Here is a 24,201-nt window from a genome sequence, read left to right as displayed (position 1 = left end):
TGTTAAACACCAGAAACTGTATAGTTTACGTTTAATAAAATATGTTCTTTTTAAAAGTTTTATGCAATGCATGTGCAATTAAGTGCGTTTTCTATTTGATCATTCTTGATCTAGCTCAAATGCAATTTTGAACGTTTTCAATATGAGGTCATTATGATTGTTTTGCCCTAGGACAAAACGTACATGTATAATGTCGGAAATGATTACCATTTTAATTGATCTTACTAATTATATTTTTAAACATCTTCCGTGTTCATACAATGTACAGCAGTTTTGGACAAGTGTGTATTGACAATGAAAGTATTATGAACAATGTAATTCTGAAGAAAACATTGCATGTAACGGTGTTAATTTAACGGAAGGACATTTGTGTATTTAATAAAGAAAAGATGGATAGCATTCCGAGCTACAGTAATAAAAATGAAAGGCTTGGTGAAAGGCAAGGTGAGACGAGACTTACGTTGTCAGCTAAAAATATAATTGAGCCGCATCACGACAAAACCAACATAATGCGTTTGCGACCAGCATGGATCAAGACCAGCCTGCGCATCCGCGCCGCGCAATCCGATCAGGATCCATGCTGTTCGCTTACAAACTCTATAACAAGTAGAGAAACTGATAGCGAACAGCATGGATCCTGATCAGACTGCGCGGATGCGCAGGCTGGTCTGGATCCATGCTGGTCGCAAACCAATTATGTTGGTTTTGTTGTGACGCGGCTCATATGATTATTGTTGAATTTTGAAATAACTATTGTCTGTGAGTGTAGCAGAGATAATTGTTGTTGGTATTGGTGTTGGTGTGTATATATAGTTTTATATATAAATATATGAACCTAATCATTTCATTGAACCTAATCATTTCATTAAAGGCCCATAAAGCCTAAGAAATTCTATGAATTTTATTTCTTAAAAACTTTTTTTTTGTATCTTGTTACAGTTTCAAAAAAAAATACTAAATAGCCATATTCATGAACACTCTTTTGCTACTTTTGCTCTTTTGGCAGTTGGTATAAATATAGTGAATATTTTGCTTCTTTTACGACGCATTACTGCACGTTCATCGTTACTTTCTTTTGCTGTTAACATCTAAAAAGTTCTAAATGTAATGCAATGTAATGTAATGTAATATTGTGTAATGTAATATTAAAACATTATTTAATACATGTTTGACAAATCTAAAGAATTAAAAAAGTACGAATTTCTGAGACATAATGTGCCTTTAAGGTTTGCTGATATCCCGAAAAGGACAGACAAATGCAATGTATAAATGAATAACATTATTTACTCCAATGATAAAATAACAATCGATGTTGCTAACTTAAAGGCTCATTAAGCCTTAGAAACCAATATTTAACAACAGAAGATCAGAATAACCAGGGTAATCAGAATCATTGTTCTGGTGCTGCTAGTTTAGAAAGTTTATCTATGATTTCAAGGATATACTATTCGATTTCAATTCGATTACCAATTTGACATAAAGGTCAAAATATTCAAAAATAGCCCTTACTGCGTTAGTCACGGGAAAGAAACATGATGATAGAATGCAAATAAATCATTCATTTATTGTAAATGACTAGCAATCATTTTTTTGCGCTGTGAATATTTTTACTTGTAATTTTTGTAAATTTTTATCAAATAATATTATTTTTAGAATTTTTGGCTCATCTGGAGGCATGCAGATTTAACCAATACCGGTATATAAAAATAATTTTACAATCCATATATTGCTTTATACACTTTTAATTGACTTATTACAGCATCAAAAACATTACTGAATGACATAAGGGGTCTGCCGGACTAAGTGTAAGTCTAAGTCTTTATTGAATGACAGACATTCAAGGCACTTCATAGCCTAAAACTACATGTATAAAAAGTATATAATGTATGTTTTCTGTGTAACACGTCAATATGATATAAAGATAACTAATGGCCGTCGGCGGTGTCGGTCTTGACGGTAGATTACGACGTATTTAATGTATAATCAATTATACCACCTAGTTTACTAATATATAAAGGTCATGCCGAGGTCAAGTCGCCTGATTAAGTTACAGCTATGTTCGGTATGGTCACTTATATCTTCATGTGTACTTCACATCTCCAACTAATTTATACGAAAATATGTAGCCTGTAACACAGTGAAATAAGTTTTCTTCAAAAAGAGGGCGTCACCCTTTTTTTTTTTAAAAAAACATGCTTTATTAATTAAATATAGACTAACTGAAGAGAAAATTGTCGGATTTTAATGTCGTGTTTGACTTCATTGTTGTAGAAACAAAACGAGAATTAAAGCATGTGGTCTGCGTGAATTGCAATTAAGTTTGGTTTTACGGCAGTATATATTTAACTTGCCTTATTTGTGTACGTACTCCATATCAATCAAAACAGGTGTTACTGTATAGTTTTTAAAAAAACAAATCAGGCTATTTCAGATAGATCGCAAGTAACATATTGCGATATAATAAACTAGATTTTATAAATCGTTGAAAAAGGCACAGCATGGGATATTCTACCTGTACACATAATTTGTTATGAACTGTAACAAAATTTCTGTAAACAGCCTTGATTTAAAGCTCGTTAAAAGCTTTAAACCAAAAAAAACTTAATATCTGTGACCTCAAATAACACATCATCGTTAAATTCAAAATAAAGTATTTGAAAAACGTTTTAAAATGCGATCATTCGCGACGCTTTTCAATGGATTGTGAATAGATTGTAAACAAACAACTTGGATTTTATGAGGTAGTTTACTACAAGCACGTGGGCAATCTTTTTCGTCAAACTTACCTTTAAGGAAGACAGAAAAATAGTTCAAAGCTAGCTAAAACTTAGGCTAAAAGGATAGGATATGTGAGTTATAAAGTAAATTAATAACATGGTACCCTTTGGCAAATGTGGCAGATGATAATATGCAACGCAGACAAATATATGTGATTTTTGTTTTAATTAAAGTCTAAATACGGAAGAAAAATACAATGAACATTGCGTGAGTCATAGTGGGGACTATACATTTCCGCGTCTTTAAAACTTTTTTCTTTATGAAACAGTTGTAAATAATAAGCGTAAATGTATTCAAGGGAGAAAGAAGGCTTAGTGAGCACAAACACAGACACGTATTCGAGTGATTCGGAGAATTATACGGAGATTTTTAAATGCTCAGGTATTTTTTTTATTGAATTCGATTTTACTTTACTGCAATGTGCAACTAGCAGTTTTTCAGAGACATTTTAAATACTAAAGTTCAGATTGTTTCGGTAGTTGCAAATTAAAAATGGAAGTTTTACTTTTTTTCGGTTTTTACATTTGCACCAACACAGTACAGGTCATATGGCGACTTTCCAGCTTTATTGGTGAAGGAAGACCTCAGGTGCCCTTCCGTGTAAATTGTTCATGCACGAAAGGGCACCTGAGAAGAACGTTCCGTTAGCTAGCTCGATATAGCTTTCTAACATGAGAGAATTCAAAGTTCCTGTCGGGATTCGAACCCACTGCGGTGAGGGGCAGCTAAACTTACATTTATGTTTGTACTGAAAAGTATACTACATGAACAGCCATGACTAGCACTGCCACTCTAATTTAACACATCCTGAATAAGTTATGCTTCATCAACAAAAGTGTTCAGTTGTTTATAATTCTTCAACGGACATGGTCTGTTTTAAGTTCGGCGTCTTATTTTTCACTTTATTGAACAAACTTCGCATCGAATCAAACCTTTAAAATTTTAATATTAGTATCGCTGCAACACAGGAATGTACTTTAACCGTTAAAGGCCCACCAAGTCACAAAAATGGTAGTATTTTTATTTCTCAAATTTACAGCTTTTAGTTTTGGTATCCTGTTTCAGATTCCAAAAAAAGTTACTCATTAACAATATTTAGCTGAAACATGTTTTGCTCCATTTGCTTTCTGGCAATTAGTATGTCGTTAAAGTGATTTAGTACTTTTTGTGAAAGTCAAAATACCACTTCGTTTACATTTTAATACCTTTTTAGAAAAAAGTATTTCGACGCAATTTTTATACAGGTGATAAGTATCTCATATATTCTAACTCCAATATTACAACATAATTAACAGATTTATCCTGTCTGCAGAATGAAAATAAAATACATTTTTTTGTATCCATCTGTGAGACATAATGAGCCTTTAACTATGATAAAAAATCTTTGTACACACGGATTTTGTTTGCTTGTAAACATAATTAAACATTTTTTCTTAACTTTAAAGATTACTTGATCAATAAGTTATTTGAAGTTAACAGGAACCTTTCATTTTTTTAATCTCTTTCTTTTTGAAAATTGGGTTTTAGTTATTAAGTTTGTTTTGTTTCATTTCTTAAGTTCCGTTCGTTCGTTCATTCGTCCGTCCGTTCGTTTTATTTTTTAAATTAAACAAGATATGCAATCGTTAGTTCATTTGCACTGTGTTTGTAAAATTAAATCAATATATGAAAATGACCTACTAGTAAAATATTAGTTTTTGATTGGTTTACCAGATTTTGTAAAACTAAATTTGAGCCGTGTCACGACAAAACCAACATAATGCGTTTGCGACCAGCATGGATCTAGACCAGCCTGCGCATCCGCGCAGTCTGATCAGGATCCATGCTGTTCGCTTACCAACACTATTACAAGTGGAGAAACTGATAGCGAACAGCATGGATCCTGATCAGACTGCGCGGATGCGCAGGCTGGTCTGGATCCATGCTAGTCGCAAACCCATTATGTTGGTTTTGTCGTGACGCGGCTCATTTAAAAAATGTGTCAGATAAAATCTTGCGTACGTGTGATTACAATTCCTGACAACAACAAAATATATCAAATTATCAAAGAATTCAATGACTTCAAGATATTGATAGCGTAAAAACTTAAAATTATGACCTTGTTACGGGACGCTTTCTTGGCAGAGCCTTTTTCATGTCATTCAAATATAATCAACTTATAAAAAATCATCAATGCCTAGTGATAGATTATCTTTGATTGATCGCGGTGTAATAAAAGATTTTGTTTTATACTGGATGGTGTAGACGAGACGTAAAAGGTTAAACGTTCAAACATAAGGACATCTGTTTTCAAAGACTTTGGAATCATTTATTAGTCATTCGATCTGTTGTATAGTTATTGTCGTTATCTTTAGCTTAAATCAAGTTTTAAATTTTGCTATTTTATGTTTCAAAAAAAGCGTCCTATTATAACGTTATAGGATAGTTTGATAATATGCAGTTAATATGTATTTACTTTCGAGTATGAACATTTAAAGGCCCATTATGCCTAAGAAATGCTATCATTTTTATTTCTCAATAAATTCTTTTATTTTTGGTATTATGTCACAGTTTCAAAGAAAAATAGTCAATTGCCATAAAGGTAAATCTTTGCTCCTGTTGTATTGTTGGCAGTTAGTTTAATTCATATATTGAATAAGTATTTTGTATGTAAGTCAAAATACTACTTTGTTAACATTTTGATACCTTTACGACAAACTACTGCACATTCAGCGCTTCTTTCTGCAAATATGATCTTAATCCATTATTAAACATATGTTTGACATTTTAAAGAATTAAATAAATTTGGATTTTTATGGCATAATGTGCTTTTAAAACATTTCGTTTCAGCATGAAATCAATCATGTTTTATCATATTCATATTCAATTTTTGAATAAGAGACTAACAAAGAGAAACAGTGTTCTTTTTGTCTCACTTTACATCCTAATTGTCTCCCTTTACATCCTTATTGTCTCCCTTTACAACCTTATTATCTCCCTTTACAGCCTTATTGTCTCCCATTACATCCTTATTGTCTCCCTTTACATCCCGATTGTCTCCTTTACATCCTTATTGTCTCCCTTTACAACCTTATTATCTCCCTTTACATCCTTATTGTCTCCCTTTTCAACCTTATTGTCTCCCTTTTCATCCTTATTATTTCCCTTTACATCCTTACTTTCTCCGCTTATATCCTTATTGTCTACCTTTTTCAACCTTATTGTCTCCCTTTTCATCCTTATTTTCTCCCTTTACATCCTTACTTTCTCCCCTTACATCCTTATTGTCTCCCTTTACATCCTTATTGTCCCCCTTTACAATTTTTTTTTCAAAATGGTCACGTGTATGTGGATGTCATGTGAAAGATATATCACGGACACTGTATTTATAGATCAAATGACAATCTTCCACCCTTACTTGTGGAGTGAAGTCCCAGATGCAAATCCATATTTTGCTTAAGACTGAGATTAAAATCTAGGTAGAAACTATGTCCCTAAACTTCCCTAAAGTCCTATTAGCTTAACAGTGGGTCAACCTTGTACATGGAATAGCTCACGAACTCACGATATGCGTTCGTGTTACATGCCCCATATGTAGTAGAACGACATTGTTATATAACAAGCGCAATGGTGCGTTCCTTGCAAACGCTTGTATTAGCACAAATAAATTGTATTGTAAATCTTGACAAGTTAATTTTCTTTTCTTTTTTAAATTAAAGCTTATTCAATTATTGTGATAATGGCAATTATTTTTCCTTTAACCTTGGGTTTCAGTTGTTTGTTGTTTTTTTTCTACTTCTTTTATGCAATTTTATTATTCAGACTATGATAAGAAAATAATAATCGCTTTCAACAGTTAAAATGAGTGCGCACACCGGTTTAAAGGGACTCCGCTGGGGATTTTCACGTGAAAGGACCGAAACTATGTTTAAAGATTTTCGTAAAACTGGATGTAGGTCTGGACCTTTAACTCGTGTACAATTTCAGATCATTTGATCATTATATTTCCCAGGAACAATCAATTTAATTGTGCAAATTGATCCCGAAGTAATGAGCATTGCAACGGTTTTTCATTCAAATCGGCCAAAGAATCCTATAGAAGCGATTATCAATTCAATATCGAATATATTGTATACTATCTTTTTTTTAAGTGTACCAGTTGACTAACCAGTGTTTAGTGGAGTTCCTTTAAAGGCCCATTATGCCTCAGAAATGCTATCAATTTTATTTCTAAAAAACTTTTTCGTTTTGATATCTTATAACAGTTTCCAAAAATATATTATTAGTCATATTCATGACATATCTTTTGTTTCTTTTTTTATGTTGACATTTGGTATAATTATTGTGAAAAAGTATTTTGTATGGAAGTCAAAAGACTACTTGTTTACAATTTGCTACCTTTACGACTCTTTACTGCACGTTCAGTGCTACTTTCTTCAGATTTTAAACACGTAACATTTCTTAATCCCTTATTTAAATATCACTTAACACATGTTTCATATTTCTAAAGAATTTTAAAAAAAATAATTTCTTAGACATGATGTGCCTTTAATATTTGTGCGTTTCCGTAAAGCGTTTTTTTGACCCATCACTATCTTTCATTATGCTTATCCAAGGGTATACAGGGAGTTCACAAGTAAAAGTCAAAATAAATTAATTTACATTTTGCCATCATACCTTTGAATATTATAATTTACTTTGCGTAAACGATATATATCTCACTTGGCGAAAGGAAATTGATGTGACTATCCATTAGGATTTACCTGTAACTTTCAATTTATAAAGAGAGTGGGGCAGTATTTTTATATTTAGGTAGATTTATATTTTATCCTTAACATTTTCCAATATCAATTGTTGGTCAATCACATTTATATCAGTCGATCTTTTAAAATATGAATTTAATTTAGCTGAACTTAACAATATAAAAAAGCATGAGCATAATGTCACTTTAATGTATAGTGCACACTTTTTTACTTATTTTCATCATGAAAATTCAAATGATTAATCAAACACACAAGCATGTCACAAATTCTTCACGATTATTCAACATAGATGAATAAATCCTAGACTGCGTGAACTGTTGGCAACAGAGCATAGTTGTACATCAAACCAAATAGTTGTAATGCTGATTTTCTCATTTATTTTAGTGCTTCCAAAACTAACAAAAAAGTTACCGTGGTCTTGAAACTGAGCTTTATTATGTCATACTAAGACTATGGAAAATTTTGAATGCATTTAACTTCCCCCTTCAAACTACAAACATTCTTTTAATGTGGTCTAGTGGTGTCCACCACAGTAAAAAAAAACTAACACATACAAATACAAAATGCATAGAAAAATTGAATACAAAAGACTGATATTTTAGCAATCCTTATGTCTACGTCTTATGAACATAATGAACATAATGTTACATAGATATTTTCACAGTCTTTTACTCTTTCTTTTTTTCAGCGTTCCCTAAACAGCACGAGACATCCATTCTACTTGCAATACAAGCAGCTGTGTCCCAGGAAGATAGTCTTTCCGGTTTCCTGTCACATGTATCCGTGGTCTTCCGTAACTCGTGTAAGATATCTTCTCTTGTCTGTTCTTCAATAAGTAAGGAATATATATTATTAAATTTATCGGTAGTAATTGTATTAAGTTGTTACCGTAAATCATCTTCAACTTAAGAAAAAGTGCAAGGATGAAACCGCATAGAGGGCTTAGGGATGAAAAACAGTTTCGTCGGTCAGTAAAATGATAAGCTACGTGTCCTTTTAAGAAGCTTATCTTTGCAATAGTAAGAAAAACTTTCAATAAATAATTAAGAGTACTTCGTGCCCTGTTTTCTTGTAACTCGCCGTAAATGGTTCGATCCCTGGCAGGCACTTTGGGTTCCTTCAAGTGAGGATTCTATCCAAGCAAGCTAACAGAAGGTCAGTTGTTCTACTCTGTCAAATAGTCTGTGTGTGTTCTAAGCTTAATAAACGTCCATCCGCCCTTTCAGGCACAGAGAGTACTGACCCCGACTCTGTCAATTAGATTACCACTCGTGCCTTAAATAATGCACGAATGGGCATACGAGATCTTCATTATTTACCTAGGAGAAAGTCGCTATTGTTTGATTTTATTAACCTGTCAATTCCATACTGATTATACGGTCAATGCACAGAATATATTAATATTCGATAAATGTTCGGTTAATTCCGTGAAATTTAAGCAGTAAGATATGATTAATTTCATCTGGTTTCTTTGCATTAGTTACACTGACCGTTATAGCGCAATAGGGTAAACTATGGGTATATAATCTCTAAATGGCCTACGTGTTGTAAGATCGAGACAGCGTATGTCCAGACATTTTTTCTAATTTATAACTATTTTCGATATTTTTTAAGTTTGTTCCCTCTGTGTTAATAGGTTTTGCACTTTTTTGTTAATACTATCTTTTTGTATATAAACCACCTGGACCAACGTCCATAAGTAAAATAAGCTCATAAAAACAAAAAAAAAACTCTTAATTTTAAATAACATTGTTAAAGAATTAATATTCAAAATTCATTCGGATCAATAAAATTAATGTCATTTCAGTGCCGTAAAATACAATAATAAACGTGACAAGTCAGTGTTTCTTAGTTGTTTCATATCTGTGTAGAAAATTCTGAAAGCGCTTGATCATTTTCATTATAATTTGCTTAAAAATAAAGAAAAAATAAGTCTAAAAATAAGTGACGTCTAAAAAATGTCAAAAGAAGGGATCGAACCTCGGACCTCTCATACATAAGGTAGTCACTTAACCGTCTTTGCTATTGCGGATGTTACAAGAACCTACATTAAGCTAGTGGGGGTTTTCTAAAAGTTAGCTTTATACTCCATATTTATTCTCGTAAAATAAACGGACAAAACCGAAGTAGGATCGAATATTTAAATGAGTGCTATAATGTATTCATAATTGACAGGTCAATAAAATCAGACTATACACGACCTTTGCATAACTCGGTCTGACTCATAATACCCCCCCCCCCCTAAAAAACCCATAAAATAAACAGTTATCAAACTTAACGCTATCTCTAAATGATAGATCACTTGGTACAACATAGCGATCTTAAAAGCGTTTTTGAGTAATTTTCGACAGATTTATAATTAATTGTTATTGTAATGTATGTTTATATGTCAATTGTCAACATTATAATTATATTCTGTTGAGATTGTCAAGTTAATTCACTGTTGCTCTATTTACGTCTCAATCGTTTAAAGGCCCATTATGCCTCGGAAATTCTATCAATTTTTTTTTCTCAAAAACTTTTTTAGTTTTGATATCTTGTAACAGTTTTTATTAGCCATATTCATGACATATCTTTTAGTTCTTTTGCTATGTTGACAATCGGTATGATCATTGTGAAACAGTATTTTGTATGGAAGTCAAAATACTACTTGGTTTACATTTTGCTACCTTTACGACTCATTACTGCACGTTCAGTGCTTTTTTCTTCAAATGTTAAACATTTAACATTTCTTAATCCCTTATTTAAATATTACTTAACCCATGTTTTATATTTCTAAAGAATTTTGAAAAAAAAAGAATTTCTTAGGCATAATGTGCCTTTACGAAATAATCTTTTTACTTACTGTTGTTTTTTTCAGCCTCTGCAGTTGTCTGTCGGACCTTGCTGACTGTTGTAGCAATATTTATTTTTATCATCGGTAAGTGGTTATAAATGAGCCGCGTCACGACAAAACCAACATAGTGCGTATGCGACCAGCATGGATCCAGACCGGCCTGCGCATCCGCGCAGTCTGATCAGGATCCATGCTGTTCACTTACCAACTCTATAACAAGTGGAGAAACTGATAGCGAACAGCATGGATCCTGATCAGACTGCGCGGATGCGCAGGCTGATCTGGATCCATAGTGGTCGCAAACGTACTATGTTGGTTTTGTCGTGACGCGGCTCAAATGTGCAGTCTGTAAATTACAACCTAAGATATGTTTGACCTATTGACGTTACATACTTGTTAACCTAATTAGAAAAGAAAACTGCGAGATTTTAACTTAACCGGTTTCCTTATTAATGTCACTTAAGTTCCAACTTTGAACGGAATTCTGATAATTATTTTGTATTAAAGTGAATTTGTCTATAATAAAAGATTTGTTATACCATAATATTTAATTACAATGTTGTTGATAATATATTCCGTATCATACGTGAAAACAAACCACAGAAGAATTATATGTATGGATTTTTGGATACATGATCAGATACATGTTATTTTAATGCTGCTGCTGCTGGTGTTGTTGTTGTTGTTATTGTTGTTGTAGCTGATGATGTTGTATTTGAAGATGATGATGTTGTTGTTTATGATGATGATGATGTTGTTGTTGTTGTTGTTGTTGATGATGATGATGATGATGATGATGATGATGATGTTGATGATGATGAAGATGATGTATTTGTTGTTGTTGATGATGATGCTGTTGTTGTTGTCGTCGTCGTCTAGTTGTCGTTCCTTAAATAGGATTAACTGTTCATTTATGTTTAATGTATATTGAAAAACGTATGACACATATTGTATTGCAAAATTACTATCTTAAGTCATTATGTCTTAAGTAAATCACTATCAATATCGCATTTAAAACACAATTAATATGTGTACGTGAGCATTATATTATCCCTACTGCTTTCTCATTTATAATGAGCATGCGTTCATTTTCCAGGTGTCATTAGATTTCGCGAGTGTCCATATGAACAAGAACTGCCATTATTTCTGGTGCTAGAAGGAGTTGCCATTATTCTTAAAACATTTTTAAACTTATTTAACACGTGTCACAGACGAACACACGAGGACAATGAAAGGAATACACTCGATACGTGCACTGATATATTATCAATTTTCTTGGTTTTCTGGACTTTAACCGGTAAGTAACCATAGAAAGAAAGAATTATCTAGGAATGTGTGTATATTCAGACATAGATAATGATCACATGTCAATAAAAGTCGCGCATCTAGTGGAGTTTGAAACCATGGAAACGGACTATCTCTAGTACTAAGAAGACCTATTGCGCTAGTAATCATTATTGTAGATATATTTCCTGCAAATATATGAATATTTCTTAAATTATGATAAACATGTTTTGTTGAAAACATTTTACATTGGTAGAATTTTTTCCTTGGCCGATTGGTTTAGGTCCTTGATTAAATGACTCGCCTCTAACTGCTGAGGGTTCGAATCCATCCATATGAGGAAGCTATCCAACCATATTAAGAAAAGTCGATCGTTCTACTCAGGTGCCCGTTCGTGCCTTAAAGAATGAACGGAGGGGCAATTTGCAAGTCTTCACCCACCAATAAAGTTTCAATGTGACGTGACAAAGTCGGTGACTCGGGTGAGCTTACCAACGACCCCCCCCCCCCCGTACCACCCCCACTTATGTCTTTAAAAAGTGGGGCTTTTCTAAAAAAAAGTATTGTTTTGTCCACGCTTTGATGTAAAAGATTTTAATGTCAATATCTATATCGGTACATTAATAGAAAGTTTTATGTTATAAACACACGGTATTTAATCAATTTGTTATCATCAGATATTGTTCATGGTAGCTGTTTACAAGCTGGTCGCTTAAAAAAAGGGAACACCAAAAAGTAGCTAGTTTACGCGGAAATAAGACTTATACAAAGGGAATTTCGTCCTATCAAGTACTCTAAAATTTTACTTCGGATTCGTCTGTTTCTTACTACAAGAAAATACAGTTGAGCTAAGTTTTCAACATCATTTGCCGACCAATGAAATATCTCAAATTAAAAAGAATGACATTCTTAGTTATCGTATAGGCAGGCAAATTTTGGCACATATTCATTAAGTCGAACAGTCACTTAAGATCTTTAAATAGCATACTTTTGTGAAAGGACGGTGACTGACTTGATGGTTAATGTATCTGCAGTACATGCATCTTGAATTATACCAAGGATTGTTGTTTCAAGCACTTCCGGTGCCATTCACCAATTTCCCCATGAGAAGAGAAGTCAAAAGTGTTAAATTCAGTAAACGACTTATTTAAAAGGCATAGTATGCCTCAGAAACGAAAAAAATGTTGTTGTTTTTTGTTTTTGTTTTTTCAGAAAGGCAATCATATAATCTATAACGTCATGGTTTTAGAGAATGTTAAATGCTTATCATTGAAGAAGTAGCACCGAATGCTAAATTATTTAAGTAGGATAATGTGAAAGAGCAGTATTTTTACTTCCATACAGAATACTCAGTAACTATAGCTGAAGTTAATTGCAAAAATGCATCAAGCTGCTATTATAGTAGATTTGGAGATAATTTTACACATGACCCACTCGTTTACACTTACTAGGTATTCTGTAATAGTTGAATCACAATATAAATAATTATTTTACACTTCACAGACATCAAAATATATAGATTTTTACATTTTAAAATTGTCAAATTCTTCAAGCGTAGTAATACATGACTGTATAAAGCTATTATAGTTTAAGAACACCCCATGCCATCTTAAAACTCATTTGTCATGCTTTGTTGGGAATAATTTTCCCAATGGTGGTCGAAATTCTTTTCATATATCAAACTGTAGAAATTTAATTTGAGCCGTGTCATGACAAAACCAACATTATGGGTTTGCGACCAGCATGGATCCAGACCAGCCTGCGCATCCGCGCAGTCTGATCAGGATCGATGCTGTTCGCTTACAAACCCTATTATAAGTACAGAAACCGATAGCGAACAGCATGGATCCTGATAAGACTGCGCGGATGCGCAGGCTGGTCTGGATCCATGCTGGTCGCAAACCCACTTTGTTGGTTTTGTCGTGACGCGGCTCATTTTTTTTCCTCAAACGATCCTTCGTATGGTGAGTGTGCCGCCGAAATACAGTCTAGAATAACATTTAAAACATTTAAAACGACTTTCGCTGCGTGAACGTTTATTTATTTATTTATTTATTTTTTATTTATTTACATGCATGTAACATGAGAACATTTTTTGTCATTTTCTAATTTCAGGCTCTATATGGACATTCGGAATTTACCAGCACGTAAGGGAAGTAGCAGACGACACTGAGTCACGTGATTGTAATAAATTAGTATACACGTGCTCGATATGGTTTTTAATATCTATTTATAGCACTGTATTAATAGTTGTCGTCATTGTTGCCATTTTAAGTATATATTATTACAATAAAACAAATGATACCAAAAAACAATTACCATATGAAATTCATGTGGAGAGATAGTAAATATTATTGAAATATTGTTGTGTTTTAAATGTTTGTTTGTATTATTTTTATAAGTTATTAAAATGTTTCAATGCACATGCTGTTGTTTAAGACATGTCCATCAACATTACTTTTCATCTAAAATGAAAAATAAAAAATTATTGTATGTGTTAATGTATGAAATAGTTTTTGTTAGAAATAAAAATAAAAGCATTTCTGAGGCATTATGGGCCTTTAAAAAATCATAAAATCACTGACTTACTGATCGGGTCATTATTTACAAGCCGGTTTTTTATGTGGTTCTATGGATGAAAACAGCTTTTTACACACTTTTATGATAGTTTTTATACATCTTTACATTATTACTTAATTATTATTTTTCAGTTTCGCATCTGCAACATGAAATTTGTAAAAATTAAGAAACTTAATTAACAATTTAAAAGGAAGAATAATTCGGTTTGTTTCCGACATTTTGTACGAATCAAAGGGGCGAAACACTGTAAATCATCAAAAGGTTGCCGGATGGGTTACTCCCCTTTGATGCAGAAATTCGCGACACTTCAAATAATGAAAGAATGAAATAAATAGATTTAATATTAATAAAAAAATCTGATATTTTTTACTGTTTCATTTAATCGCGTGAAACAGTCATGCTTAAAAGGATAATGTCAAACGGCTACGTAAAATATCCCAAACAATGTGAGTTATAAGCGGCGGGTGATTTGGGGGTTTCTTCATAAATAAATCCCAGTATTTCGCTTGTTTAAAAGTAAAATTTAGGAAACTTGCTAAAAACTAACATATAGACGTGTTTTGACGGCTTTTCATCCCCCATTCCTTTAGAGACCTCAAATAGTGAAAAAAATGCCCTATTTGGGCCCGGAACATTGTTTTTCCTTAGAGAGATGTTGTTAAAAATGTGATCATTTTTTTTCGGCGCCGCCCCTTATCAAAAGGTACATGAAGGGGATGTCAGCGGGGGAACGTGTCAAGATAATTTTTGACTTGTGAGAAGCTAAAAATGGCATCCGGCCGATCTTGAGGTAACATGTAACCAACGCTCAAAAGCGTTTTACTCTATCTCTCAATTCATTGTGAAGTAGTTGCAGCACTTTGAAATCAGTTTTGATGGGGAAAAAACAATGCAAAATAGCGATTTTTTGCAATTTTGAGACATCCCCCATTGCCATGGTAAAGGAAAATGCTGTTACAGAGGCTGTGGTCCAGTCAACATTTGTGCCAATATTCATCAGTATTGAAGCATTTCATAGCAGTTTGAACTTGTAACAGAAGTCTTTTCAATGAATACAGCCATTTGAACATAGCAGTTTGAATTTGTAACAGAAGGCTTTCCAATGAAAGCAGCCATTTGAAAAATGGCTCTTTTCATTGAAAAGCCTCCTGCAATAAGTTCAAACTGCTAAACTTGACAATATGCCACAAAACAACAATTGTTCACTAAAATTATGTGTAACGCCAAGTGTTAACATTGAAAAACTCGATTTTGGGTAATTCCATGGTTTTTCATCATTTTTTGATAACCAATTCTGATATTAAGCAGACACAGATAAGTGATATCCTTGGGAAAGACAAAATATAGCATCAGCCGTGGCTAATGTCGGTCTCTATACACTCTCCTATTCGAGTTACACTTTATTATTTGGGGAGGGGGATTTTAATGTTCGTGATTTTAGATGGGTGGAATGTTTTTGTTGTTGCTTGATTTTGGACAATATTTGTTTTTAAAAACAAAATGGAAAGATTGATAAAAAAAATTTTCATATGTGTTTTAATTGCAAGAACAGATGTCTCATATCTATAAATCAGAAGGTCATAATTATTCAGTTTTCAGTTGCATTGAGAGAGGCAATATGAGCCGCGTCATGACAAAACCAACATAATGGGTTTGCGACCAGCATGGATCCAGACCAGCCTGCGCATCCGCGCAGTCTGATCAGGATCCATGTTGTTCGCTTACCAACCCTATTACAAGTAGAGAAACTGATAGCGAACAGCATGGATCCTGATCAGACTGCGCGGATGCGCAGGCTGGTCTGGATCTATGCTGGTCGCAAACCCATTATGTTGGTTTTGTCGTGACGCGGCTCATAGATATCCGTATATTATAATGTCAAGAGAATTTCTATTGAAATGGTTAATCAAGTCTAATCTAGTTTTAAAACATGATTTTCTTTTCACAAATAGACTTCTCAGTACTATAACATTCTCTGTCATTCCACTGAATATTCCCAATCGCTTTAAAGTGTACACAGTCTTCTCTATTCCCGCCATTATCAGGTTGGGATGGATACCAGTCTGTAAAAGTTGCCCTAGAGTTATCATCAACCCATTTGAAAAGACCTTCTGTGGCAGCGTCTGTGAGTCCAATCCAAAAGTCAATACCTGTAAATGACATCCAAGATAAGACTGATTCATGATTTTCAGATACGCAAAGAATTCAAAATTCCGTCAAGTTATTTAAAGATAAATCTCTAGACTCCCCTGCCGGCAAAAAAAATGAATAAATAAATAAAAATAATAATAAGAATAATAAAATAATAATGAATGAACAGTATATTGAGCAAAGTCGTTATTTTTATCATGCAGTGCAATTGCACAATTAATGTTTCTCGGTTTAAACGTAGTTATTTTAGCTCGATTGCGGAACAAGTTCTTACAACTTAAATTAATCACTTTCGAGTCCGCTTCCTGGAACCAATCAGTACTGGTGTCATATGAAGAAACATGGTCGCGACCTGAGTAGGTGTCGAACTCATGATCTCTAAGTTGAGAGGCAGACACTTGAACAACTAGGCCACCGCTCCCCTTTTAATATTTCTCATTGGTCTAATGTCAGTAAGTTAATCAAGCTGACCATTGAGCGAAACAAGGAAAAAAATTTAGTGATTAAAGTGTATCAATTCAATTATTTTCAACAATTGGAGCAAACATATTTTATTTACAGGTTGCATTGCATATAAGTTATGGTCATACATAAATGGCTTTTGACCAATACAATGATTAATTTGTCAATCATTCAGTCTGAACAAAATCATTTATCATTTTTTTTGTTGAAAATTTCAAATGTATACTTATTGCATATCGAACAGTGCAGACCATGATCAAACGGTCATATGTGCCAGATGTTCTTGGTCTGCACAATTCTAAAGTTATAGAACATGTTGCCTGCACAGTTCATAATAATTTGATACGGTTTATACATCTTATATGTTGATAATTTCATCCATGACCAGTATTCACAAAGAAAAGATCAGGATAAAAAAAACGTATTATTATACTTTTTGAATGCTAGCTATCAGATAGCAAGTTTTCTTATCCTTAAATCTAAGTGAACACGAGGTGTTGTGATTGTTAATGTGGCTGCTTTTGGTTCATTTTTTTATCCTTTCGTCGCACTTCTCAATCATAAAATATAAAATTTAAATCAAGGTTTCACCTTTGACCAAGTTATGAAATAGCCAATTAGTTTACATACCTTTTAATGTTCTAAGATGGTTTCTAATGAACGTGTTCTCGTCTGCGTTGTCTATATGGACTAAATCAGCATTAAACTTTTGACAATTGGCCTGAAAATAACAGACTTGTGATTAATTTATCATTTTAAAAGGGACTTAAAATATTCTACTTAACAGGACAGGAAATATTTTTTATCCCAAATTAGTATTCTAAAATGATGAAGATCTAATCACAGTATTTTAGACCATTCGCTTTCTCCGTTAGTTTTTTCTAGATAATCATTGTTATTGAACAAAATGATCTGATATGAAAAAAAAAATGGAATCACGTTTAACTCAGATCAGGTTACAAATTGCTTTAAGATTTAAATATAGATTTTTCAATCATATATTTTTCATTCACTGTTTGTAGTTTTAAGCGTTTCAGACGATCTATGCAAAAAAATGAAATTGTATCTTTTAAACTTTTGGACCTAAGTTGAAGTTCTAGTGATGGCCATCTTTTAAAACAATAAACTCTAACACATTATATATAAATCAACTGATTCAATAAAATATCATTCCACAACAAGTCTTGTGAAAAAAAAAACATTTAAATTGCTGAAAAAATAAATTTTCAATTAAAAAAAATATGTAAAAAAGCCTAAATCTTTTATCTAACTTACTCGTGCTTTATCAAATGATAGTTTCTCTTCCACAATCATATAACAGGACCCTTTGTATTGTATCCATCCATCTGGGCATTGCATACATTCTTTATAATCTTTGTCTATGAAAAAGACAGTCATCTTGCTATATACAGTCATAATAAATTATTTAATGAAAGTTAAAACATTGTAATTAAAAAGATGTATATTTTATTTCCAAATGTTTATCAATTCTGCCAATATGAACCACTCGTACATAATAAATGTAGAATTCTGCTTAAGCCGGACAATATCTGAATACGGATGAAAAGAATATCATAACTAAACGGAATAACAGACAAAAATAAATGCAAAATAAATTTTGCTTCTATAGGATAAGAAAGTCGACGTCATCATAAATTATATTAAAATGTAACAAAATTAGAGAAATTTAACAGAACTATATTTCAAAATTGATGATGTGACGACATGATGTGACGACGTCATAAACGACGTTACGCGGCAAAATTAGTAAAACAATACTTAAAATCATTTAAAAAGCATGAAATAGAAAGAAAATTTAATGTTTTTACTTATAAGATTGAAATATATTTCATTCGTGAACACCAGCTTTTCTATTTATACGAGTGGCTTAATATTGCATCTGTTGTTTTTATGTAATTTTATACCTTTTATAATGACATATTTAAATTATCATAATCATAACTTCTGAAAAGTAAAGATCTCGTAGGAATAATTAAATTAAAATTAAACATAATTAAATTATATTAATTAGATTACCTTCTTTACTGGCTTTTTCTTCCAGCATTTCTACTCTGTATTCCAGGCGGTATACCTTTGCTAAAAACTTTTCCTCATAGTAACAATTGAAATTTTGCTGTGTCGCAACGCAACAAACAAGGTACAACGCAAAAACTAGCCTGAGCATTCCACTCATACTTGAACTTTAATGCTTTGTAATCTGTTGCAAGATCCTTTTGCTTAATTTTGGTGAAACACTCTGCTTAAATATTATCAAATGTCACGTGACGTCTTCATCAGAAACACCCAGATGTCTATAATATTCATTACATGACTTTTCAGGCGATTTTGAAGATTTTAAGAGGTGGAGACTAAAATTATACAAGGTTTTTCAACAAGGCTAATTTTAGAAACTGATATTTTATGTTAAGGACAATGTCTTAAGTTATTGTCATCTGTTTGTAGGTTAAAGGAACTTGATATGTATAGTATGTCATTCTCTGACAAAATTTATTTTGATCAAAGTGATTCAAAACCAATCCTTTGTAGTTTGATATAACAAAATATTGTTTATGGTTGTTGGGTTTTAGTTGTTCTTTTTACAACAATGTGCACAAACTTAGAATTGTGTAATGTTTTACATATATTTACCTACATGCAGGAAGCAGCGATAAGACAAAGAAAATCGAAATATGAACGCCTAAAACGATGGAATCAAAAATGATGCATGCTTGCTTTAATTGAGCATGTTCATGGGCGGTACTAATAAGTACAAGCTTTAGTTCACTCGCGTTTGCACCAACTTAAACAGAACTCAGCATTTAAACCAGACAACGTTAGGTTCACGTGGGGAGTCACGTGACTTTGTATAGTATTACAAACGAGAAATGGCGACTTCTGAGTCTCGGCAAGTTCATTATTTTTATAAATTTATGTGAGAAACGTTTACTAAATCCAAACTAGACCTTTGCATATCATGTCCACAGTAAACTTTCTTTAAAAAATATAAATACCATGTGCATTGTCCTACGTTTTATGGTTTTCGAGAAAATTGTTTTAAATTTTGTGTGAACGAAGACAATTTCAAAACAATGTTCCCGAAAACAATAAAAAAGCATACGAGAAAATGCACTTGACATTTATATATACAGAAAAGTCACTGTTGCATATGATAGAAAAGGTCTAGTTTAGATTTACGAAACATTTCTCACCTAACTTTATAAAAAATAATGATTACTTTACTGTACTACTATACAAAGTCACGTGATTCCCCTGTGGAATTTAGAAACATCCGCAGAAGTGTTCATACGGCGGGTATCATAAAATCTTCAATCTTTAATGTGCAAATCTATAAAAGCGGCGTATGGTCCCCAAGTTTGAAAATGCTTATGTCCTAAACGAGAAAGCAAGAGGCGGAACAAAATAAAAATTTTTTTTTTTAATTTTTCAAACGGACACTTAAGTCTTACACAAATAATCTCTGATAAAATCATAAAAATGCAAAAATAATTAAACTCTGAATCCGGACATCATTTTCTTAGTGAATGACAATTTTTCGATCTGTCTATGGGAATTTGGCGCTGCCCCTCTTGCAAATTTACTTCTCGATTCTGACACCAAAATTTTAGAATCTGTGAAATAGCATTGTAAGTATTTCTGTTGATATTTGACCAGTAAAAAGTAACTGTACTAGACTTTGGTAAATTTAAATAAATGAAATAAATGAAAAAAAATGTCAAAAATGTCAACGACATGAAATATATAAAATATATAATAAAACGCTATTTAGGGAGTACAAAACCGTAGAATGTTTTTTTTTGTTTTTCTCAAAGTCTGTAAACTTTTGTCGAGTACCTAATATTTGTTTGTACAATGACAATTATTTGATAAACATTTAGCTGGTATATAAGTTAAACAATAAAGAAGGAAGAAGGAAAATGTTTTTACCTTTACATATGAATAAATTTAGCATATCACAGGTTCTTTAACACGCAACAACAAAAGCATTCCACACGTTACAATGAAGTCTTTGAACAACAGTTTATGAACAAGGTTATAGTGACCATCAAATGTTATCATTATTTCTAATCTACACTATTCAAAAATTTCAAAAAGAACCTTTTTTAACAAAATATTTCGCATAGTAATGGACTAACAATGGATGAAGTTTTAATCTAAATTTTTTTTTATCTTAACAAATAAGGAAAATAATTTATGTTACCATAGTCAGCAACTTATATCACGTAACTTATGTCATTTTAAGTAACTGTTCCCCTTTTTTCTGTTATTTCAATTACTACCATTTGTAAAACATTTCTTAAGCATATATTTCACGGTTTAGGACTACTCAAAATTAGGATAGGATGTGTGTAAGCGGTCGGATAGCGCAGTCGGTTCGCGGGAGTTTGGATCAACTGTAAATGCCCATTTCTTTCAAAAATAACAATTCTAAAATTCCATAAACATGCTACATCAAGTCCAGAGTTCAAGGGATTGGGTTCGAGTCCCAGTGAGACTGCACATTTTTCGCACTTTGTGACAAACATATGAATCCTTAGCTAGAATGGATCTAAATCACTCGCCTATGTACTGTCTCATTAAATGTTAATGACTTCAAAATACAGTATGAATTACCTGAACAAGGTTCTATTTGAATAAACCACTAACCTTACCTTTTTTGACCAAGACGGACTTGTATTCATGTAACGAAACAATTATCACAAACATTGTAACTCTAAAAAATCTCCTAAACCGTTAATAAAGTTTTCTATGATCCCGGAAAGTAATTCATGTATGACCTGCAAATTGATGTTTAATGGAATAAATTATTTACTTATATATCAAAAATTCACTCATTTTATAAATGTCCGTATTGCACCAACATCTTCTATCGCATTCGTAACAAGTCAAACATGATACAAATGTAATTGTCAATAACAGGGATCGACGGCATTTGTAACAGTCAATGTTCTTTGTATCATTTAGTCCTTATCACAAGTTCATCACCACTGAACTATGATCATCATCGTCCTCGATATCATAAATATAAAGGTACAAAATGTCATGATGGCGCCAATATAACTGTGACGTATTGGTTAGCTGAGTCGCGTTTTAGATGTTAAATTTCGCGGAGTCGCTGCGCTGGTTTGAGTCTTTGTAGTACACGCCTTTGAAACGTGTCTTATTTATGTGTCCTTTATTAATGTTCTAAGTAAGGAAGTTGATACATGACATAGGTCCGTTGGAATCGACTGTGTTGAAATTTATTGTAAATTTCCAAAAATATTATAGTATATTTTCTTTCTAAAGCAAAGTTTTATGACAGGCATTTAAATTTAAATACATTTTTTTAACTTTTGCGAGAGTTCTAAATAAACAACACTTTTTGTCTTTTGTAACTATTTTTTTAATTATTGGGCTTCTAAACATGTCTTAACGTAGCATAACTTGTGTAAGACTTTTTATATACAAGTTAGATTTATCATATAAATGCAAGTTATCAATGCAATGCACTGTTTGTTGATGAACACAATCTGGGTTTTGACTTTATTTTATTGACTGTGAATGAAATGGTTTCGTTTAAGACATGACGATCTTTATATAAAATATATAATATTAAAATTCAATGAAAATTGGTGACAATAAAGTTTTTGTATGAAAATTAAACACGTTTATAATAAAGATTTCATTTGTAACTGATTAGATATTTGGTAATCTTATGCGCGTATGAAATATTAAAACATAATTAAATCAAAGTTAGGTTTTGGTATAATCGGCTAATTAATTATTAAAGTAATGGACATTTCTAGGCAATTTAGGCATAAAGATTATATTTCAACGAGATATCCTATGAGAAACTTTACTTATTGCATTTGAATTTTGTAGCCATATGCATGTGTATAATTTCAAAACATGTGTCAGTTTTTATTTTTATTACTAGTTAATGTTCTAGGCATTGTAGTTGTCAATAGTTGCTAGTATTATGGGTCTAAAAAATAACGTTTGACGGCTTCATCATTCTATAACATGTTTTTATGGCTAGTATGTTGATAGAATTTACAGGTTATATGACCCAAAGGTAAACGGTTGCCATCTAATTACCCGAGTCACTAGGTGATGGTAATTTATCAGTATAAAGTTGTTTACTAACTCTATGCAGAACCTACTGTTTGTTTTCATTTCGATGAGGTTAGATTAATTTTTGTATAAATATTGAATTAATAATAATTATAATAAATATAATAAAAGAAATTATCTGGTGAAAAATATTGTTTTGTTGTTTTTCTAAATGACTGATACAAAAGAATTCAATCACGATAGGAAACTTTTTGTGGTCCTCAGGGTCAGAAAACGAATACCAAATTCGAGTCTTTCATATCATTATTTTGTCTTGATGGAATAAAGTGAAGAGCCCGCTCACTTTTACATATATACACTTGTACATATATATGCTTTGGAAAAATCAGTATTTTATTCTATGTATTTATTATTTGTAAAGTGAAAACGTGTCAGAAATTCTGACTGCTCTTACTCGCGTTTAACTTCACGTTTTTTTTCCAAGAGCAAATCTTTTTACAGAAAACAAGCTAGAATGAGTGGGTTCTACCCTCCTAAAATTGAAATATCGAAAGAGTTATCAATGGACCGGTCTTTGTTGTCGTTTTAAAATGAAGTTTGATGTCGCAACTTAAACTTTAACCATTATTTCTATGATTTCTAGGTTCAAAAAGCATACAATTCAGTTACAATCCATGCTTAAATTTTGAGCTTTGGACAATGACCCCCAATATTATGACCCGAATATCTTCGGTAGTTTTAAATGCAAAACATTACGTTCAAAATCAATATAAGATAACTAGGAAGTTACATTTGTATCACCCCTTACGGGTGCAATCCAATTCGTGGCAGGCGTTTCATATGAGATTCGTTATAAATCTGGTCAAACAAAGCTAAATGTCACTAATTCGATGTACTTTCATGCCCTGCAAAATATTGTGTCATATTACATGTATACAAAGGACAATTCCCTTTTTCTCTATCTACTTCTCTGATGTTCGCTTCATCAACTATTAAATATATATATATATATATATATATATTTATATATATATATATATATATATATATATATATATATATATATATATATATATATATATATATATATATATATATATATATATATATATATATATATATATATATATATATATATATAAAAGGGATAACACAAAATAATGACCAAAACCCGACTTTGTTTTGTATCGTAATAAACAGTTATTGTTGTCGAAAGTGTAGCCGTGTTGTTTGTTTGCTTGTTTTGTTTGTTTTTTTTATTTTGATTGGATATTTGTTTTGCAAAATTGTATG

General features: G+C 32.1%; 2 protein-coding genes across 5 annotated transcripts; one reads left to right on the top strand and one right to left on the bottom strand.

Annotated features, from left to right (window-relative positions):
• Positions 1 to 248: 248 nt before the first annotated feature.
• LOC132724839 (uncharacterized) lies at positions 249 to 14,063 on the top strand. Of its 3 annotated transcripts, none has more exons than XM_060709791.1 (5): positions 249 to 444; positions 8,209 to 8,322; positions 10,381 to 10,440; positions 11,453 to 11,653; positions 13,756 to 14,063. In XM_060709791.1, exons 1-5 carry the CDS (start codon positions 390 to 392, stop codon positions 13,983 to 13,985), a joined length of 660 nt encoding a protein of 219 aa, XP_060565774.1. In that variant the 5' UTR covers positions 249 to 389; the 3' UTR covers positions 13,986 to 14,063. The 3 variants fall into 3 exon arrangements, 2 of the variants coding, with proteins under 2 accessions (XP_060565774.1, XP_060565773.1); XR_009624966.1 differs by lacking the exon at positions 249 to 444 and adding an exon at positions 2,460 to 2,849; XM_060709790.1 differs by lacking the exon at positions 249 to 444 and adding an exon at positions 2,864 to 3,159.
• Positions 14,064 to 15,736: 1,673 nt separating this feature from the next.
• Positions 15,737 to 19,182, bottom strand: LOC132724840 (perlucin-like). Of its 2 annotated transcripts, none has more exons than XM_060709793.1 (4): positions 18,871 to 19,182; positions 18,109 to 18,212; positions 17,464 to 17,554; positions 15,737 to 16,370 (listed from the first exon to the last, which is right to left on the bottom strand). In XM_060709793.1, exons 1-4 carry the CDS (start codon positions 19,025 to 19,027, stop codon positions 16,144 to 16,146), a joined length of 579 nt encoding a protein of 192 aa, XP_060565776.1. In that variant the 5' UTR covers positions 19,028 to 19,182; the 3' UTR covers positions 15,737 to 16,143. The 2 variants fall into 2 exon arrangements, with proteins under 2 accessions (XP_060565776.1, XP_060565777.1); XM_060709794.1 differs by having other exon boundaries at positions 18,109 to 18,206; positions 18,871 to 19,177.
• Between the last annotated feature and the right edge of the window lie 5,019 nt (positions 19,183 to 24,201).

Source organism: Ruditapes philippinarum, unplaced genomic scaffold (genome assembly GCF_026571515.1).
Source record: "Ruditapes philippinarum isolate M1 unplaced genomic scaffold, ASM2657151v2 ctg3912_1_1_1_1, whole genome shotgun sequence".
Classification (NCBI taxonomy): domain Eukaryota; kingdom Metazoa; phylum Mollusca; class Bivalvia; order Venerida; family Veneridae; genus Ruditapes; species Ruditapes philippinarum.
Note: the sequence above shows the minus strand (reverse complement) of the source record. Positions and strands in the feature narration are given on the sequence as shown.

Excerpts from the sequence above, each read along its gene's own strand:
- LOC132724839 (XM_060709790.1), top strand. The coding sequence starts at position 3,066 with ATGTATTCAAGGGAGAAAGAAGGCTTAGTGAGCACAAACACAGACACG. Across the intron at positions 8,323-10,380 it reads CGTGGTCTTCCGTAACTCGT|CCTCTGCAGTTGTCTGTCGG; the intron begins GTAAGATATCTT and ends TGTTTTTTTCAG. Across the intron at positions 11,654-13,755 it reads GGTTTTCTGGACTTTAACCG|GCTCTATATGGACATTCGGA; the intron begins GTAAGTAACCAT and ends TTCTAATTTCAG.
- LOC132724840 (XM_060709793.1), bottom strand. The coding sequence starts at position 19,027 with ATGAGTGGAATGCTCAGGCTAGTTTTTGCGTTGTACCTTGTTTGTTGC. Across the intron at positions 17,555-18,108 it reads TATCATTTGATAAAGCACGA|GCCAATTGTCAAAAGTTTAA; the intron begins GTAAGTTAGATA and ends TGTTATTTTCAG. Across the intron at positions 16,371-17,463 it reads CCATCTTAGAACATTAAAAG|GTATTGACTTTTGGATTGGA; the intron begins GTATGTAAACTA and ends TGTCATTTACAG.